A 14340-nucleotide genomic window follows, 5' to 3' on the forward strand; every position below is an offset into this window, starting at 1 on the left:
CACTCCAACTGACCCAACCGCCGCAACCAAACCTCACCCACCTCAAAACAGACCCAACACTGCAAAGATCCATGGCACCCTCAACCGCCTCTCCGCGCCACTCTTCACACTCGCCGACGCGCTCGCCGCCGTCCCCGTCGCCGACTTCGTCGCCGTCGTCGTCGACGTCTTGCCCTTCCCCAGCGTAATATTAATCGTCGTCTCCCCACGCCCAGACGACGAGAACGAGCGAGTAGCAGTACTACTACCACCACCACTACCGCTACCGCTGCTGCTCGCCTGCCTCTTATCCTTCGCCGCCGGCGGCGCCCCCAAGCCCCCATACGTCGCATCCGCCACATGCGACCACGTCGCCGGATCCACATCCGTGCTCGTCTCGTACGACGCCATCGTCGTGGTCTGCACCGGCTCCGGCTCCACCGCCGCGGGGCTCGTCGCAACCGCGCCATCACCGACGTTTCCCTCCAACAGCGCGGCGGCCGCGCTCGGCGGCGGCGGCGGCGACGGCGGTCCCGTCAGCCCGCCGTACGTCACGTCCGAGATGTGGCTCCAGGTCGAGGGGTCGACGTCGGTGCTCGTCTCGTACGACGTCTGCACGGGGTCCGACTCCGACTGCGACTGTGGCTGTGACTGTGGCTGTGACTGTGGGTGCGACCGCGACCGTGTGTGTGTGCGACTTGCGTGCGGCTTCGCGTTGGAGGGGATGCCGATCCGGAAGGGGTGCGCGATCGGGTCGAACTCGCGGAGGTTTGCCGGCGTAGTGCCCGTCATGTGGGGGTGTGGTGCTGCTGCTGCTGCTGCTGCTTGTGCCTCGGCGGCGGAGGCGTCCGTTTGGCAGTGGACTAAGGTGTGGGAGAGGCTGCTGAGAAGGAGCAGGCGGCCTGGGGTTGGGAAGTACATCGTTGGGTATGGGTGATGTGTTGACTGTTGTGGTGACAGTAGTAAGGTCTTTGCTGTGATTGAGATGCTTGATGAGTTGATTCTCGATGGCTGAACTGGGGCCGAAGGGGTGCTTTATAGTCTTCTGCGACAGCGTGGTGACGCTACTCCACACGTACAACGGGACTGGCAGTCGATTGGGAAGATGCTCTGCGAGCTACTCGTCACCTCCGCAAAGAAAGACAGTTCCGGCCGATTTACACACGAAGGGATGTCGTCGACGTAGCTTTTTCCGGAAGCTGGCATGTCCGAACTGGGCCAGAGCGAGGAGGGCAGGTAACCGGAAAGAGTAGGTCGAAGAGGGGGAGCATCAAGCGAAGCCGCAACAGGGTAGCATGCCTTCCTCATGCGGCCCTCGTTTTTGCTCCAGATATTTTGGCTACATCGGGACAGAGCTGAACCATCTCCAACTTGGCCGATCATCCCTTACCTCGTCTCCGATCAGGGGACTACTAACAATAATGAGCGGCCTCTTCACGCGTATTGGACGCTAGGGGGCTCGGAAAGGGGATTTTTCCATTTCAGGTTTTGATAACGGCAGCGGAAGCGTGATGGGGATTTCCACGACCTGCCGGGTAAAGTATCTTTTTTTTTTTTTGGTGACTTCCTTGGTCGCGTCGCTGGAAATGGGTCAGTTCAGGAACCTGCGATAGGTGGAGGGTCAGGCGATCAGCAGGTGGAGGGTGGCGTTTTTAGTACAAAGCTGAAAGCTTCGCTATTTAAAGATCGAACGCACCTGTCTTCACCCCAGGAGGCAACACAACGGGAATGATGGCTGAGAAAAACACCATTTCGGAAACCGATCGTACTGGTCCAGCCACAAAGAATGGATATCCAGTTCATGGGTCACCGATAATTATTGAAACGTCGGAGGAGCCTGACATGGAGCGCTTTACAGCAGCTGGTCGGCCGTGTGTACTTCCCCTGCCGTGACCGAGATCTCTATTCCACTGACAGCGTGCCGCAGGAAACCAGACTATCAACCGGGCATCTCCAACATGGACTGTGGATCCTTCACTGGTAGCGGTGCGCCGAATTTGTTGCCGGTCAGGTTCACCGACAAGTCCATGATCAACGTACCGATTCCTGCAGCGGATCTGTGGGACGGATCGGAACCTGTTCCGCAGCCAAATGAAAGACGGTCATCCTGGATCGCAAAGCTGGGCAAGAAGCTGGGGACTAAAGAAAAGCAAAAGATTGTCAATGTCAAGATGACACGAGGGGAGTACTTGAAGTATTGGGCAAAGGATGAAGACGGAAATTATGTTGGCACGGAGCCCAGGGGAGAAGGGAAGCGGATATGGCGCGAGAAACTTGAAGCTGAGCGAAACGCATGAATTGGTGTTGAAATGGATACATGAGCCCCAATGGTAGCGTATATGATGAAGAGTACAGCCGGAGCAGCGAAGACTGACGCTGACGTGGCGGTTGACGTAAATTCACTATTTCGAGGCCAAAGCCGAATGCAAATGCCTATCGTGAAGGCCCAGCCGCTGATTATTCCGACCACACATGACTCACGCACCACCTTGAGTTATCAAGAAAGTTGGTGCGATTGGCCGTTTGTCCGCACCGCAGCCACGCAGGATTCCGCTTTGCTTATCGTTCTGACAACAACTATAAGACGCTGGATGTACCCATCTTTCATTGCTCCGTTGCGAAAGATGATCGAGCAGCTCCGTCTACCGTACCAAGGTGACTGACAGGCATCGTTTACTGGGTGTTTCGCTGAATGGAGCTCTAAGAGGTTAACGCGTAAGTACTAAACTCTAGACCTGTCTCCACAATGCCAAGGACATGAAAAGGAACTTATGCATCTTCGTGCTGCATCACAGCAGCATCCTGTTGCCAGAGAAATTGACTGACGAATACGGTGATAGTGGCAATGCAGATCCGCGACGACGACATTGCTACCTTGACCTTCGGAAAATGCGACCCAAAAACGACGAGCGTCGAGGTTGTGGAATAGGATAACGGTTTTCGTCACGACGAGTCGAGGGCATGTTGAATGATAAGGAGCTTGGAAGAGCAGCATGGACAGAAAAGAGGAGATGAAGGCGGGCGTACCAGTAAGAATGTGGGCATCGCCGCTATCTCGTTAGCAATCCGACAGGGGGACAGGCACATGCTCTGAGACCTGCATCGCGCATCTCTCGCTATTCCCTGCCGGGAAACCGGCATACAAGGCTGCACGATTCGGCCTTCACACACCACCAACAGTGCTCCCACATTGATGACCGTAAGACCAGCCATGAGCCTTCAATCGACCTACCCCGCTTTGCGCCAACACGAGACCTCACAAAGCCACGGCGGCTGACAACACGACTATTATCCAAAGCTACGATGCGGATCGACAATCCGGTGCACCTGCCCGTGATTCGCGTTTCTCCGCAATTGATCCGTCCTGCTTCGTAAGCTCTGCAAATGGGATCATCTCCGAGCTGCCCCAGCCCGTAGGAGCCCTCACGAGATGGCAAAGAGCCAGAACAAGTAAGTGCTCGCAGGGCAATACTCGAGACGAACATATCCACTTTCTGCGGCTGCAGTTTCACCGGGCCCAGCATCCACCATGCGGCTTGTCGTTAGGCGCCCGTCCGGACCGAAAGGAACTGCTTCACCCGAGCCAGTCGATTTGACTCGAAGCTAACTCGATAGGCCCTGCCTTGCCCACCGCCTGGGTGCGGGGTCGACGATGTGGTACTTTCAAGCACCGTCTTGGGATCCTTGCATCGTATGCGCGACCGTTTAATACCTGGCGTCCTGCGACATGTCACGGAACCTCTCCCGTCAGTCCACCAAAGGGCCCTTGATGTCCGTCAATATGCCTTGGCAGCGGCAAGGCCGTCTGTCCCGCCTGCCCCAACTCCACACACCCTCCGATCCCTGCCAGCCTCCATCATTGCCTCGCAGAAAGAACCGGGGTTCATGGCTACACACGTGCTGGAGTAAGCAGAGAGATGCAGGCTTTCCAGGACCAGGACGGTTCGGCAATTGGTGTTGCGGGGATGGTATGACCTCTGGGCCGATTCATCCTTGGCTTTTTTTCCAGGCCTATATAAACCCCAGCAGTTTGGAAGGACCAGAAACCAAATTCACGTCACCCATTCACCTTCGTTACCGCGACCATGGAAAAACTCGGTTCCCGAAGCATGGCGGACATGGGGAAAGTCCCAATTCAAGGACTTCCATCCAAGTTTGGTGTTTTCAAGACCTTGCCACTCCTATTAGGTGGCGTTGCGGCTCTGGTATGCTGAGCCGTCGACTCCCCCGTCCATTCTGAGTCGGACTCTGATGTGTTGCATTGCAGGTCTTCGTGAAGCTTGTTGCCACGGCGGTATACAATGTCTACTTTCATCCTTTGAGCAAATGTGAGTCGCCCTCGTGTGGATATGCATCTACGTCGGCTAAGATTACCTTTGGACAGTCCCGGGACCGAAGTATGCCTGCATCAGCTCTCTCGTCTGGTGGTTCATAGGCTTCGGGGGCCGCATCGAAACCTGGACCCAACGCCAACACGAAAGATACGGCGAAGTTGTCCGGCTCGGGCCTGACCGACTCAGCTACATCAGCCCTCAAGCGTGGAAAGACATCTACGGGCACCGGACGGGCGGGCGAAAGGAGAACGGCAAAGACTCGCGCTTCTACGAACCGGACCTGAACGGCGAAAACCACCTGGTTTCCGAGTACGACATACAGACTCACGGGGCGGTGCGCAGAATCTTCGCCAACGCCTTCAGCGACAGGGCGCTGAAGCTCCAGGAGCCGTTGATCAAGCGGTATGCGGACCAGATGATCGACAACATGCGTCGCTCGGTCAAGGCGGACGGCGAGGCCAAGATCGGAATGGTCAAGCTCTACAACTGCGCGACGTTCGACATCACGGGAGACCTCACCTTCGGCGAGCCGCTCGGGCTGCTCGAGCAGTCCGAGTACACGCCGTGGGTCAAGGCCGTGTACGGCAACATCAAGGCGCAGCACCTCTCGCGCATGCGCACCGAGTACCCGCTCCTCGGCAAGCTCGTCAACCGGTGGATGCCCAAGGGCCTCGCGGAGCAGATGCTGCTGCACTTCCGGAACGCGTACGAGCGGGTGGACCGGCGGCTCGAGAAGGGGGTCAACGCCAAGCCGGACATCTGGAGCCTGGTGCTGGACAAGAACAAGGGGCAGCTCAGCGTGGGCCAGATGCACGCCAACTCGTCGCTGTTCATGGCGGCCGGCACCGAGACGACGGCGACGCTGCTTAGCGGGCTCACGTACTACTTCCTCCGCAACCGCGACAAGATGCAGAAGGCGGAGCGCGAGGTGAGGGCGCTCGGCGAGGAAGAGCTCACGGTGGAGCGGCTGCCCCGGCTGTCGTACCTGAACGCGTGCTTCGAGGAGGCGCTTCGGATGTACCCGCCGGTGCCCGTCGGGCTGCCGCGCGAGACGCCCGAGGGCGGCAATGTCATCTGCGGCGAGTGGGTGCCGGAAAAGGTTCGTTATCCCCGGCGTGGGCCATGGCGGCAATGCTGACCCGATGACCTCCCCAGACGCGTTTGTCGGTGCACAACTGGTCGGCCTACCGGTCGACGCGCAACTTCAAGGACCCCGACTCGTTTGTGCCGGAGCGGTGGCTGCCGGGCACCGGCTACGACAGCGACCGCAAGGAGGTTCTGCAGCCGTTCTCGTTTGGGCCGCGCAACTGCCTGGGCAAGAAGTGAGTTTGTGATTGACGCAGCGACTGCATGATGCTGACCGGGAGATGCAGCCTGGCGTACCACGAGATGCGCATCATCATGGCGAAGGTGCTGTGGCACTTCGACCTGTCGCTCTGTGCCGAGAGCGCCAACTGGGCGGACCAGGATGTGTACACGCTGTGGCAAAAGCCGGAGCTGTGGTGCAGGGCCAAGCTCATTCGCTGAAGGGTAGACGCTGACATGCAGCGGCGCATGGGACATGTTTCGGCAAGTGGTAGGGGTGGCCATGTAGTTTAGATGAAATAATGCAAGTGTTGATCATGGATGTTGTTGTTCCATGTTGTTGTATCACAGCAGCGCCAGCCTCGCAGGAAATGCCTGACTCGTGTACGTGCGCGGGCCGTTCGGCATGACTCGCGCTGGTACGCGGGGGGTGGGGGCGGGACTCGAGCTGAGCTATGACGCTCGCTGCCGTTGGCATTGCGCGCGAAGAAAACCAACCCAATGCCCGCTGCCTGCTGCCATCCAGTCGACAACATCGCCACTCGGAAGACCCGTCACTTGCATCGAAGCTCTCGCCCCCGCCGTGTATCGTCGTCTCCGCAGTCTCCTCTCACTCGCCACCATAGGCCGCAAGCACAAGCCGCACCGCCAGCACGCCCCCCAGGGCAAGCACGGCAAAGACAGACCCCAGAACAAGAACCCGAATCGCGGCAAGGCTGGAAGGGCAGGCCGCGGTTGGAGAATGGGCCAGGACGAGAGCTCCGTCGTTGACGAGAGCGTTCCGCCCTCGACGCTCGACTCCCGCTCCCTCGACGGCCTTGCGAAATACATTCGCCATGGCCGCGCAAAGCGTGTCGTCTTCATGGTCCGCCAGCCGCTTGAGCACACCCGTAGGTACCCAGCTGACAGTCCCAGGTCGGCGCCGGCATAAGCACCTCCGCAGGCATTCCCGACTTCCGCAGCCCGGACACCGGCCTCTACGCCAATCTCGCCCGTCTGAACCTGCCCTACGCCGAGGCCGTCTTCGACATTTCCTACTTCCGCAACAACCCGCTGCCCTTCTACACCCTGGCCCACGAGTTGTACCCGGGCAAATACCGCCCCACTATCACCCACTCGTTCATGCGCCTCCTGCACGACAAGGGCATCCTCTTGAAACTCTTCACCCAGAACATCGACTGTCTCGAGCGCGAGGCCGGCGTGCCTGGCGACTTGATCGTCGAAGCCCACGGAAGCTTCGCCGACCAGGCCTGCATCGACTGCGGCCAGGGCTTCCCCGACGACAAGATGAGGCAGCACATTCACAGCAAGGAGCCTCCGCGCTGCGAACGGGAGAGCTGCGGCGGCCTGGTGAAGCCCAAGATCGTCTTTTTCGGCGAGCAGCTGCCCGCCGCCTTCTTCGACAACCGCGACAAGCCCGCCGAGGCCGACCTCTGCATCGTCATGGGCACCAGCCTCAGCGTCCAGCCCTTCGCCAGCCTGCCCAACTTCGTCAGCGACGGCTGTCCGCGGGTGCTCATCAACAAGGAGCAAGTGGGCTCCATCGGGTCGCGTGGGGACGATGTAATGCTCCTTGATGACTGCGACACGGGTGTGCGCAGATTGGCCGAGGCATGTGGCTGGCTGGACGAGCTGGAGGCGCTGTGGGCCAAGACGGCGCCCAAGGATGCGGCCGACTTGGGCAAGGAGCCACCCAAGACCAAGGACGAGGCGCTCGAGGACGAGGTCGACAAGCTCAGCAGGCAGGTTGATCAGACGCTGAAGCTGGCCGACAACCAGCACAAGTGGTTGGAAAACCACATTGGGAAAAAGGCCGGCACGCAGAGCGGCCCTCAGTCACCGCAGCCTGAAAAGGAACTCTCTGCCAACCCTGACACGGGCAATGTCACCGACCATGGCGAAAGCAGAGTCAAGTCGGCGGATGAATTGAAGCCGGATGCCACGCCAAAGGTTCCGCTCGATGAGCCCAATGGTAGTCTCGCCCACGTGTTCCCGCATATATCGAATAAACCTTCCTTGTAGACTTCGCCATGTTTGCGGGCCGTCACGAGCTATAGTACCACGCTCGCGCTCCATGTTGTTTATATGTTGGCTACTCTCCTTGCTTTCCGTCGTTTGGAGTTTACACGCACATGATACGGACTGCTCAGTCATGGCAGGAGTTTTGCACGCCGATTATAGCCCGTCGATCAGGCCGTTTCTGTCAAAGTGTCGTCAAATGTAATGCCTTTCACGCCACGTCGCAAGCCGCGTAGAGCCTCTCTTTTTTTTTTTTTTCCTTGCAACAGTCGTCGCAACCCGGGTACTGCTCACGGTCTGCAGCAACGTTGACGGCCCTTGTCGGTCACCCAAAGAGGGCTGCGGCGATGTCCACCCGGAGTGATAACGCCTCTTGCCACCGGCATTGGACACCGCTTCTCGACACCGCCTCTCATCACCGTAGTGCCTTCGGTGTGGATATGGCCGTCCAAGACCAGGCTCAACCTAATCACCCTGCACAACCTGAACCGGTTCACCGCCACGGCCGACACCGCTTCTCAAGCATCCTCTTCCCAGCAAATGATGCACATTGTCTTATCTGATGATCACCGACCAACAAGCCCGCGGCTCGCCCGCCCGCCGTCATCGCTCGCGACCGCTACTGGCTGTCGTGCATGCAGATTATCCGAGCCGTCCCTTTGACGACTTCCAAAGTGGGGTATAGTTCCCTGCAACCAACTGCATTGATGGCGTAACCATCCCTCCACCCCAGTCGCTGATACACGACCCCGCCCCCTCGGCCAGAGATGCCGAGAAGCAGGCCATTCGTTTTTGTGCAATATCGTAGGACTTTTTGATAGCCCTTTTCCAATTGAGCTGGATATCAAATAGCTCGGCCTTTCCAGCCTTCTGTCCGGGAGAAGCAGCTCGATACCAAAGACTCACATGGTTCGGTTGACGCTTTTGGTGCATTTGCACAATCGTATCTGAGCTGTATTGCTTACCGCTCCCGTACACCATCATCACCAAACCAAGCCCATCTGCTAGAGCGATTCAAGACGGGAACCCCTCACAACAATGGGTAACGACGCAGAACGCTCCGAAGTCGTCGCAGCCGCCACCGTCGCCGAACCGGCTATCACCAATGGCAGTGTCGTGGTCGAACAAGACACGTCCGCCACGCCACCAGATGGTGGATACGGCTGGGTATGCGTAGGGTGCGTCTTCATGCTGAACGCTTGCACGTGGGGAATAGCAGCCGTGAGTAAGCTCCAGCGATCCCATCCGTCCATCCATCCCACCAAATCTCGCTGCAGTGGCTTGTACATGATCCCAAACTTTCTTATTTTGTTTTCACCACGTCCCCCCCGATCGACAGTCCTGTACCATCCCTGACAAAGAACAAAAACCAATAGACCTACGGCGTATTCCTTTCCCATTACCTCAGCACCGACGCCCACCCGGGCGCCACCGCCCTCGACTACGCCTTCATCGGCGGCCTCCAATTCGGCTGCGCCCTCGCCCTGGCCTCGCCCATAACAATCATCACCCGCGTGCTCGACAGCATCCACATCCCCATGCTGGCAGGGGTCCTGATCCAAACAGCCGGCTACCTCCTCGCGTCCTTTGCCGACAGGACCCAGATCTGGCAGCTCTACCTCACCCAGGGCGTCCTCGTCGGCGCGGGCATCGGCCTCGCCTACCTCCCCTCGGCCGCCGTCACCTCGCAGTGGTTCGCGCGGCGCCGGTCGCTCGCCAACGGCATCGTGTCGGCCGGGTCCGGCGTCGGCGGCATCGCCTTCTCCCTGGCCTCGTCCCGCGTCATGTCGATGACGACCACCGGCGGCGACGGCGTCGCCTGGGCCCTGCGCACCCTCGCCATCGCCTCCGCCGCCGTCAACCTCGCCGCCGTCGCCCTCGTCCGCGGCCGCGACCGCCAGCTCCGCCCCACCGCCCGCGGCTTCGACGCCGCCCTCCTCGCCCGCCCCGACGTCGCCCTCCTGCTCGCCTGGGCCTTTTGCTCCATGCTCGGCTACATGACGCTGCTGTACAGCCTGTCGGCGTACGTGCGCGACGCCGCCCCTAGTAGTGCCGCCCGCGCAGACGCCGTCACCGCCTGGCTGAACCTGGGCACCGCCGTCGGGCGCCCCGCCCTCGGCTGGGCGAGCGACCGCTGGGGCAGGCTCGAGGTCGCGGGCGCGGCCACCGCCGCCTGCGCCGTCTTGGTGTTTGCCGTCTGGCTGCCCGTGTCCGAGGCCGAGGGCGGGGACGGGGCGAAGTACGGCGTCGTCGTGGGGTTTGCCGTCGTGAGCGGCGCCGTCTTGGGAGTGTTGTGGATGGTGGGTGCTGCTGCTGTTTTTTTTTTTTTTTGGTCCTTCTTCTTTTTCTTCTTGTCTTCCTTGTTCCTCTTCGTCTTTTTGTTGCTCTGATTTTCGAGCATGCGCGGTGCTTCTGTGCTCATGGCTTGGCTGACTGTCGGTTTTTGTCCAGACCATCTCGCCGCTCTGCGTTGAAGTGGCCGGGCTGAAACATCTCAATTCCATGTTGTCGCTGGCTTGGGCGACCATCGTCCTGCCCTGCACGTGTATGTCAAAACAAAAACCGAGAAGGAGAAGAGTGATGATGGGGTGGGATGAAAACATGCTGATTGATACCCCCTTTTGTCGTGGTTCTCCACCTTCTAGTTTCCGAAGTCATCGCACTCCAGATCCGCCGACCTGGCGCGCAACGGCCGTACCTGTACCCTCAGATCTATTCGGGAGTCGCTTATGCCGTCGCGGCTGCCATCATGTTTCGTCTCTGGCAGGTGCAACGTAGGAAAGACGCAGCAAGGTGCAGCGTGGCATAGAGAGAGAGAGAGAGAGAGAGAGAGAGAGAGAGAGAGAAGTGATTCCGAGAAGGGAAAAAGTTGGACGACGATGTTGCAGGTCGTGGCCAGGTGTGTCGGTTTCGCAGGCATCATTGTGAAGGGAGAATCGAGCAAGGACATCACCGTGAAAGAGAAGAAAGAGGATTGAGTGACGTGAGCGGTATTACTATTGATGGTTTTTTTTTTTCTTCTTCTGCAGAGACTCTAGTCTGGTCCCCGGGCTTCTATCGGCGAGTGGGGCAAGACATGGCTGCCGCGGCTCGGCGGTCTTGAGATTAATACGCATATAAGGTTCGAAAGACGGGATGTGAGAAGAGAAGCTGTCGGCCGTGCGTGGGCATTACGTGCAAGAGTACGACGACACATTGGTCGGTGAAGAAAAGTGGCGAAGGTGATGGCTCGCAGCTTAAAAGACGTACTGAGAAAGCGTCAGAGGGAGCACATGTTTTGTCGTAGCGATGCAGCGGGACACTTACCGGGATGAACAGGTACGGGACACGGCGTTCGTACTCCTTCCAAGCCTCGCCGTACCTTTCGCGGCATCTCTCGATATCCCGCTTGGCGCGGTGGATGATCATGGCGGTGAAGAAGATGGAGTAGAACCAGGGGAAGGGCGAGTTGAAGCCGGTGATGAGGCCCCAGGAAAAGGCGAAGAACCAGTCGCAGGTGTAGTGGATCTTCCTGGCCTTGCCATCTGCGAGAGAAGGTCAGTCTTGGCGAGCGAGGGCCGAAATGAAAACTTACACCAGCCGTCGCACAGGATGTTGTCGCCAGTCTTGGTCCTGATGATCTGCGGGTTCTTGACGTACTTCCACGGCAGCTGGGGGAACGTCTTGCGGTTGAGCTCGGTGCCGCGCTCCATGGCGCGGAACATGTTCTTCTGGCTGTTGCCCGTGTCCCACACCCAGTAGGCGAACAGGTAGGCGGCGAACCAGGCGGCCAGCACGCCGCGGTTCCAGTGGTACTCGGACGGGTGGTGGTTGGCCAGGTAGATGGTGCAGTGACAGTAGGTCAGCGGCACGCCGGCCAGGTTCCAGAAGATGAGCATGAAGCCCCACTTCTCGTAGTAGATGTCCCAGCTCGTGATGATGAGCTCCTCGCCCTTGGCGCAGGCGTTGGCGTACAGGGCGTGGGCCATGAGGATGAAGCAGACCTCGCCCGAGACGTAGCCCAGCTCCTCGTACTGCTTGAGGGCGGTGCCGAGCGAGAGCAGGAAGAGCGTGTACCACGGGATGCGGACCTCGAAGAACATCTTGAAGTCCAGCCAGCCCAGCAGGCGCGGGTTCAGCTCGGCGCCCATAAAGTAGTCGTAGACGGGGTTGCCCGTCATGCGGTGCTGGGCGCCGCGGGCCAGGGCGGAGACGTAGGCGACGGCGGCGACCAGGAAGCCGCTCAGGATGGCGACGGACATGAGCGGGCCGAACTCGTCGAGCAGCGTGTGCAGCCGGAAGAGGCCGGAGAAGTGCAGGGCGAGGGCGGCGGCGATGGTGATGTACCACGACCAGATGCCGGAGCAGTAGTAGGGCAGCTGCTGGCCCAGGTGCGGCAGGTACTTGCCCTTGCCGTAGACGCCGGGCAGGTACAGGTAGCCCAGCCCCTCGAGCACCAGGAAGGTCCAGTAGATGGCCCAGGCCTTGGGGTGGGGGAAGGCGTGCGTGTAGGCGAGCGAGGCCAGGTGGGCGACGAAGTCGGGCAGCGACTGGCCGTCCGAGGGCAGCGGCAGCTTGCCGTCGTAGCAGACGGCGCCGACGAACATGTACCACATCAGCAGCGGGAAGCCGACCATCATGGCGCCGACGCCCAGCGGGCCGCCGAACTCGTACTCGGCGCGCGAGTCTGTGTCGGCCGCATCGTCAACCAGGACTGGTTTTGGCTGCTTCGGGGCAGATGCTCTTTGCGGGGGAGCTTCCCTGCGCAGCTTCGGCTCACTGGGCAATGTCAGGGGAATCATGTCCGGGACGGCGTGCTTGTATGTACGAACCTGTGGATGGCCATGAGGGACACGACGAGGCAGACCAGATGTGCTGCTGCTCATCAGCTGGCGGCGGCGGGAGACAGTTTGTACCCATTGCCGGAGTCCGCGGGATGCGCGGGGCCCGTGGAGTCCGCGCGGGCCGTGGCCAGGAGAGTTAGCCGCGCATTTAGTTTGATTGCGAACGGCCGCCATTTTGCAAGCGACCCTACGCCATTGGCCGAGTGACGACGAGGCGTCGGGCTCGCACACAGTTGATTGGAATGCGACGCGGACTGGCCTTGCATACGGTGTGATGAGGACGAAGTTAGGAACTACCTTCTCCCCGCCTCTTCACACCGCGCACCAAGCACGGGCCACATATGCCCAAGCTGTCGCTATAGCGGCCTCACTGGCGGTGCCTCGTGACCAAAGGGGGGTTCTGGCTTAATGGCAATCTCTAAGGGTTCCATTCTGGTAGGATGTTGCGGTACAATCTCAATCTACCAAACCGACATGAAACAGAAAACACAGTTCGAAATGTGGAGTGTTCGGAACACATCCGACGAGACGGCCCCGAACAATCGGCGGAGCGAGGATCCGCAGCGAACAGCCCATAGCTTCTTCTTCGTTCAGCCCCTGATTCGATTGGACATCCCCACCGACTCGCATTTCGCTCCCCCGGACGGCGAGTTCCCGATCAACGACGCAGAGTTTGAACATCATCACTGGTGATTTCCCGAACGTTGAAGCAGCTTGGTTTCTCAGTACATACATTGTAGGAGGTATCGCAATTAATCTAGATGATGATTCGCCAATCCTGAAGTCCCTGCACTTCTCTCTCCAATCCCGATCTTCACTCGCACTTGCCAGACGTACCAGTCTGCCCGCAGTAGTAGGCCCACTCGTCTCCTCCAAGGTGCCACCCTGCCGAGCTGCAAGTCGCAAGCGTGTTGGGCGCTCCGGCATCGTACGAGCCTTTTAAAGCGTCAGTATCTACTATGGATCGTTGGTTGTCACGTTACCTACAATCCGGGCATTTGTCCCATTGCGCGTTGCCAGTGTTGCGGTTCCGGTACTTGGTGCAGGCGGTTTGAGTATCGCCACTGGCTTTCTGTTCATGATTTCAGTACTCGATTGCCTTTACTGGTCGATCATGTTTCTCTTACCCTTCCGTTGTATTCACACCAGCACAACTTGTGAAGCTTGGCAGTAACCATGACCGCTTGGGTCCTGCAACAGAGTAAGATATCGAACAGTAGAAACCGCGAGCCGGAAACTTACGAGATGAAAAGGAGTGCAAGCAAAGAGCCCTTCATTTTGAATTGTTCACGTGTGGTGTTGGTATAGGGAGAAAAGGTAGCGGTGGTGGCATTGTAAGTTGAGAAGTTTGGCCATTTATATACCTAGTAGCTTCGATAGCATCGAGTACGTGGGCTGTCTAATTTAGTACTTACTCCTAACTCTAATGCGGACAAAGACTTGAAGAGAGTAGAAAGGGCCAAGATCGCTTTACATGACTCATGCCGCTAAGCCGTACAAGCATAGCCGATACGAAAATACTACGTCCTGACTTAGCCATTGAACGAATCTCAGTCTTTACTATTCGGCGCTTTTACGCATCGGCGCAAAGTCAAACGGCGGCCGAATCTGACGACAAAATACTTTTAAGATGCCTTCACCCGATGCGCCCGCGGAAACGCAGCGGTGTTGCCATCTCTATGAGGACCAGACTAAAGAAAGAAGAAGATGACAAGTCCAAGCTGCTTCTCTACTCTGGCTCGAGCGCTCAGGCGTTCCGTCGAAATAAGGTTTAATATTTACGAAACATAATCTACTATTACGAACCCCAGACCACAAGGGTCCTGTGACCCCAAGAGCCAAGAGGCTAGAGCCCGCACAGAAGAAACCACCGCAAGGGC

The 14340-nt window shown here is 58.6% G+C and overlaps 6 protein-coding genes across 6 annotated transcripts; 4 read left to right on the top strand and 2 right to left on the bottom strand.

The window, feature by feature from the left end:
• Nucleotides 1-42: 42 nt before the first annotated feature.
• On the bottom strand, nucleotides 43-900 carry BKCO1_9000168 (uncharacterized protein; the record flags this gene model as incomplete). Its single annotated transcript, XM_020279812.1, has 1 exon — nucleotides 43-900. The coding sequence occupies one exon, from the start codon at nucleotides 898-900 to the stop codon at nucleotides 43-45; it is 858 nt and encodes a 285-aa protein (XP_020133079.1).
• An 807-nt stretch (nucleotides 901-1707) lies between these two features.
• BKCO1_9000169 (uncharacterized protein) lies at nucleotides 1708-2276 on the top strand (the record flags this gene model as incomplete). The annotated part of the gene is made up of 2 exons (XM_020279813.1): nucleotides 1708-1850; nucleotides 1907-2276. 2 exons carry the CDS (start codon nucleotides 1708-1710, stop codon nucleotides 2274-2276), a joined length of 513 nt encoding a protein of 170 aa, XP_020133078.1.
• Nucleotides 2277-4064: 1788 nt separating this feature from the next.
• BKCO1_9000170 (cytochrome p450) lies at nucleotides 4065-5840 on the top strand (the record flags this gene model as incomplete). Its single annotated transcript, XM_020279815.1, has 5 exons — nucleotides 4065-4184; nucleotides 4247-4307; nucleotides 4364-5412; nucleotides 5469-5635; nucleotides 5687-5840. 5 exons carry the CDS (start codon nucleotides 4065-4067, stop codon nucleotides 5838-5840), a joined length of 1551 nt encoding a protein of 516 aa, XP_020133166.1.
• A 184-nt stretch (nucleotides 5841-6024) lies between these two features.
• BKCO1_9000171 (nad-dependent histone deacetylase sir2) lies at nucleotides 6025-7640 on the top strand (the record flags this gene model as incomplete). The annotated part of the gene is made up of 2 exons (XM_020279816.1): nucleotides 6025-6483; nucleotides 6534-7640. 2 exons carry the CDS (start codon nucleotides 6025-6027, stop codon nucleotides 7638-7640), a joined length of 1566 nt encoding a protein of 521 aa, XP_020133177.1.
• A 1035-nt stretch (nucleotides 7641-8675) lies between these two features.
• Nucleotides 8676-10027, top strand: BKCO1_9000172 (mfs transporter; the record flags this gene model as incomplete). Its single annotated transcript, XM_020279817.1, has 2 exons — nucleotides 8676-8858; nucleotides 9014-10027. 2 exons carry the CDS (start codon nucleotides 8676-8678, stop codon nucleotides 10025-10027), a joined length of 1197 nt encoding a protein of 398 aa, XP_020133164.1.
• An 846-nt stretch (nucleotides 10028-10873) lies between these two features.
• BKCO1_9000173 (delta(24(24))-sterol reductase) lies at nucleotides 10874-13737 on the bottom strand (the record flags this gene model as incomplete). The annotated part of the gene is made up of 8 exons (XM_020279818.1): nucleotides 10874-10885; nucleotides 10944-11161; nucleotides 11212-12395; nucleotides 12449-12491; nucleotides 13298-13396; nucleotides 13448-13532; nucleotides 13588-13651; nucleotides 13703-13737. The coding sequence occupies 8 exons, from the start codon at nucleotides 13735-13737 to the stop codon at nucleotides 10874-10876; spliced, it is 1740 nt and encodes a 579-aa protein (XP_020133165.1).
• Nucleotides 13738-14340: the final 603 nt, after the last annotated feature.

This window comes from Diplodia corticola (genome assembly GCF_001883845.1).
Source record: "Diplodia corticola strain CBS 112549 chromosome Unknown scaffold9, whole genome shotgun sequence".
In the NCBI taxonomy this organism is placed as follows: domain Eukaryota; kingdom Fungi; phylum Ascomycota; class Dothideomycetes; order Botryosphaeriales; family Botryosphaeriaceae; genus Diplodia; species Diplodia corticola.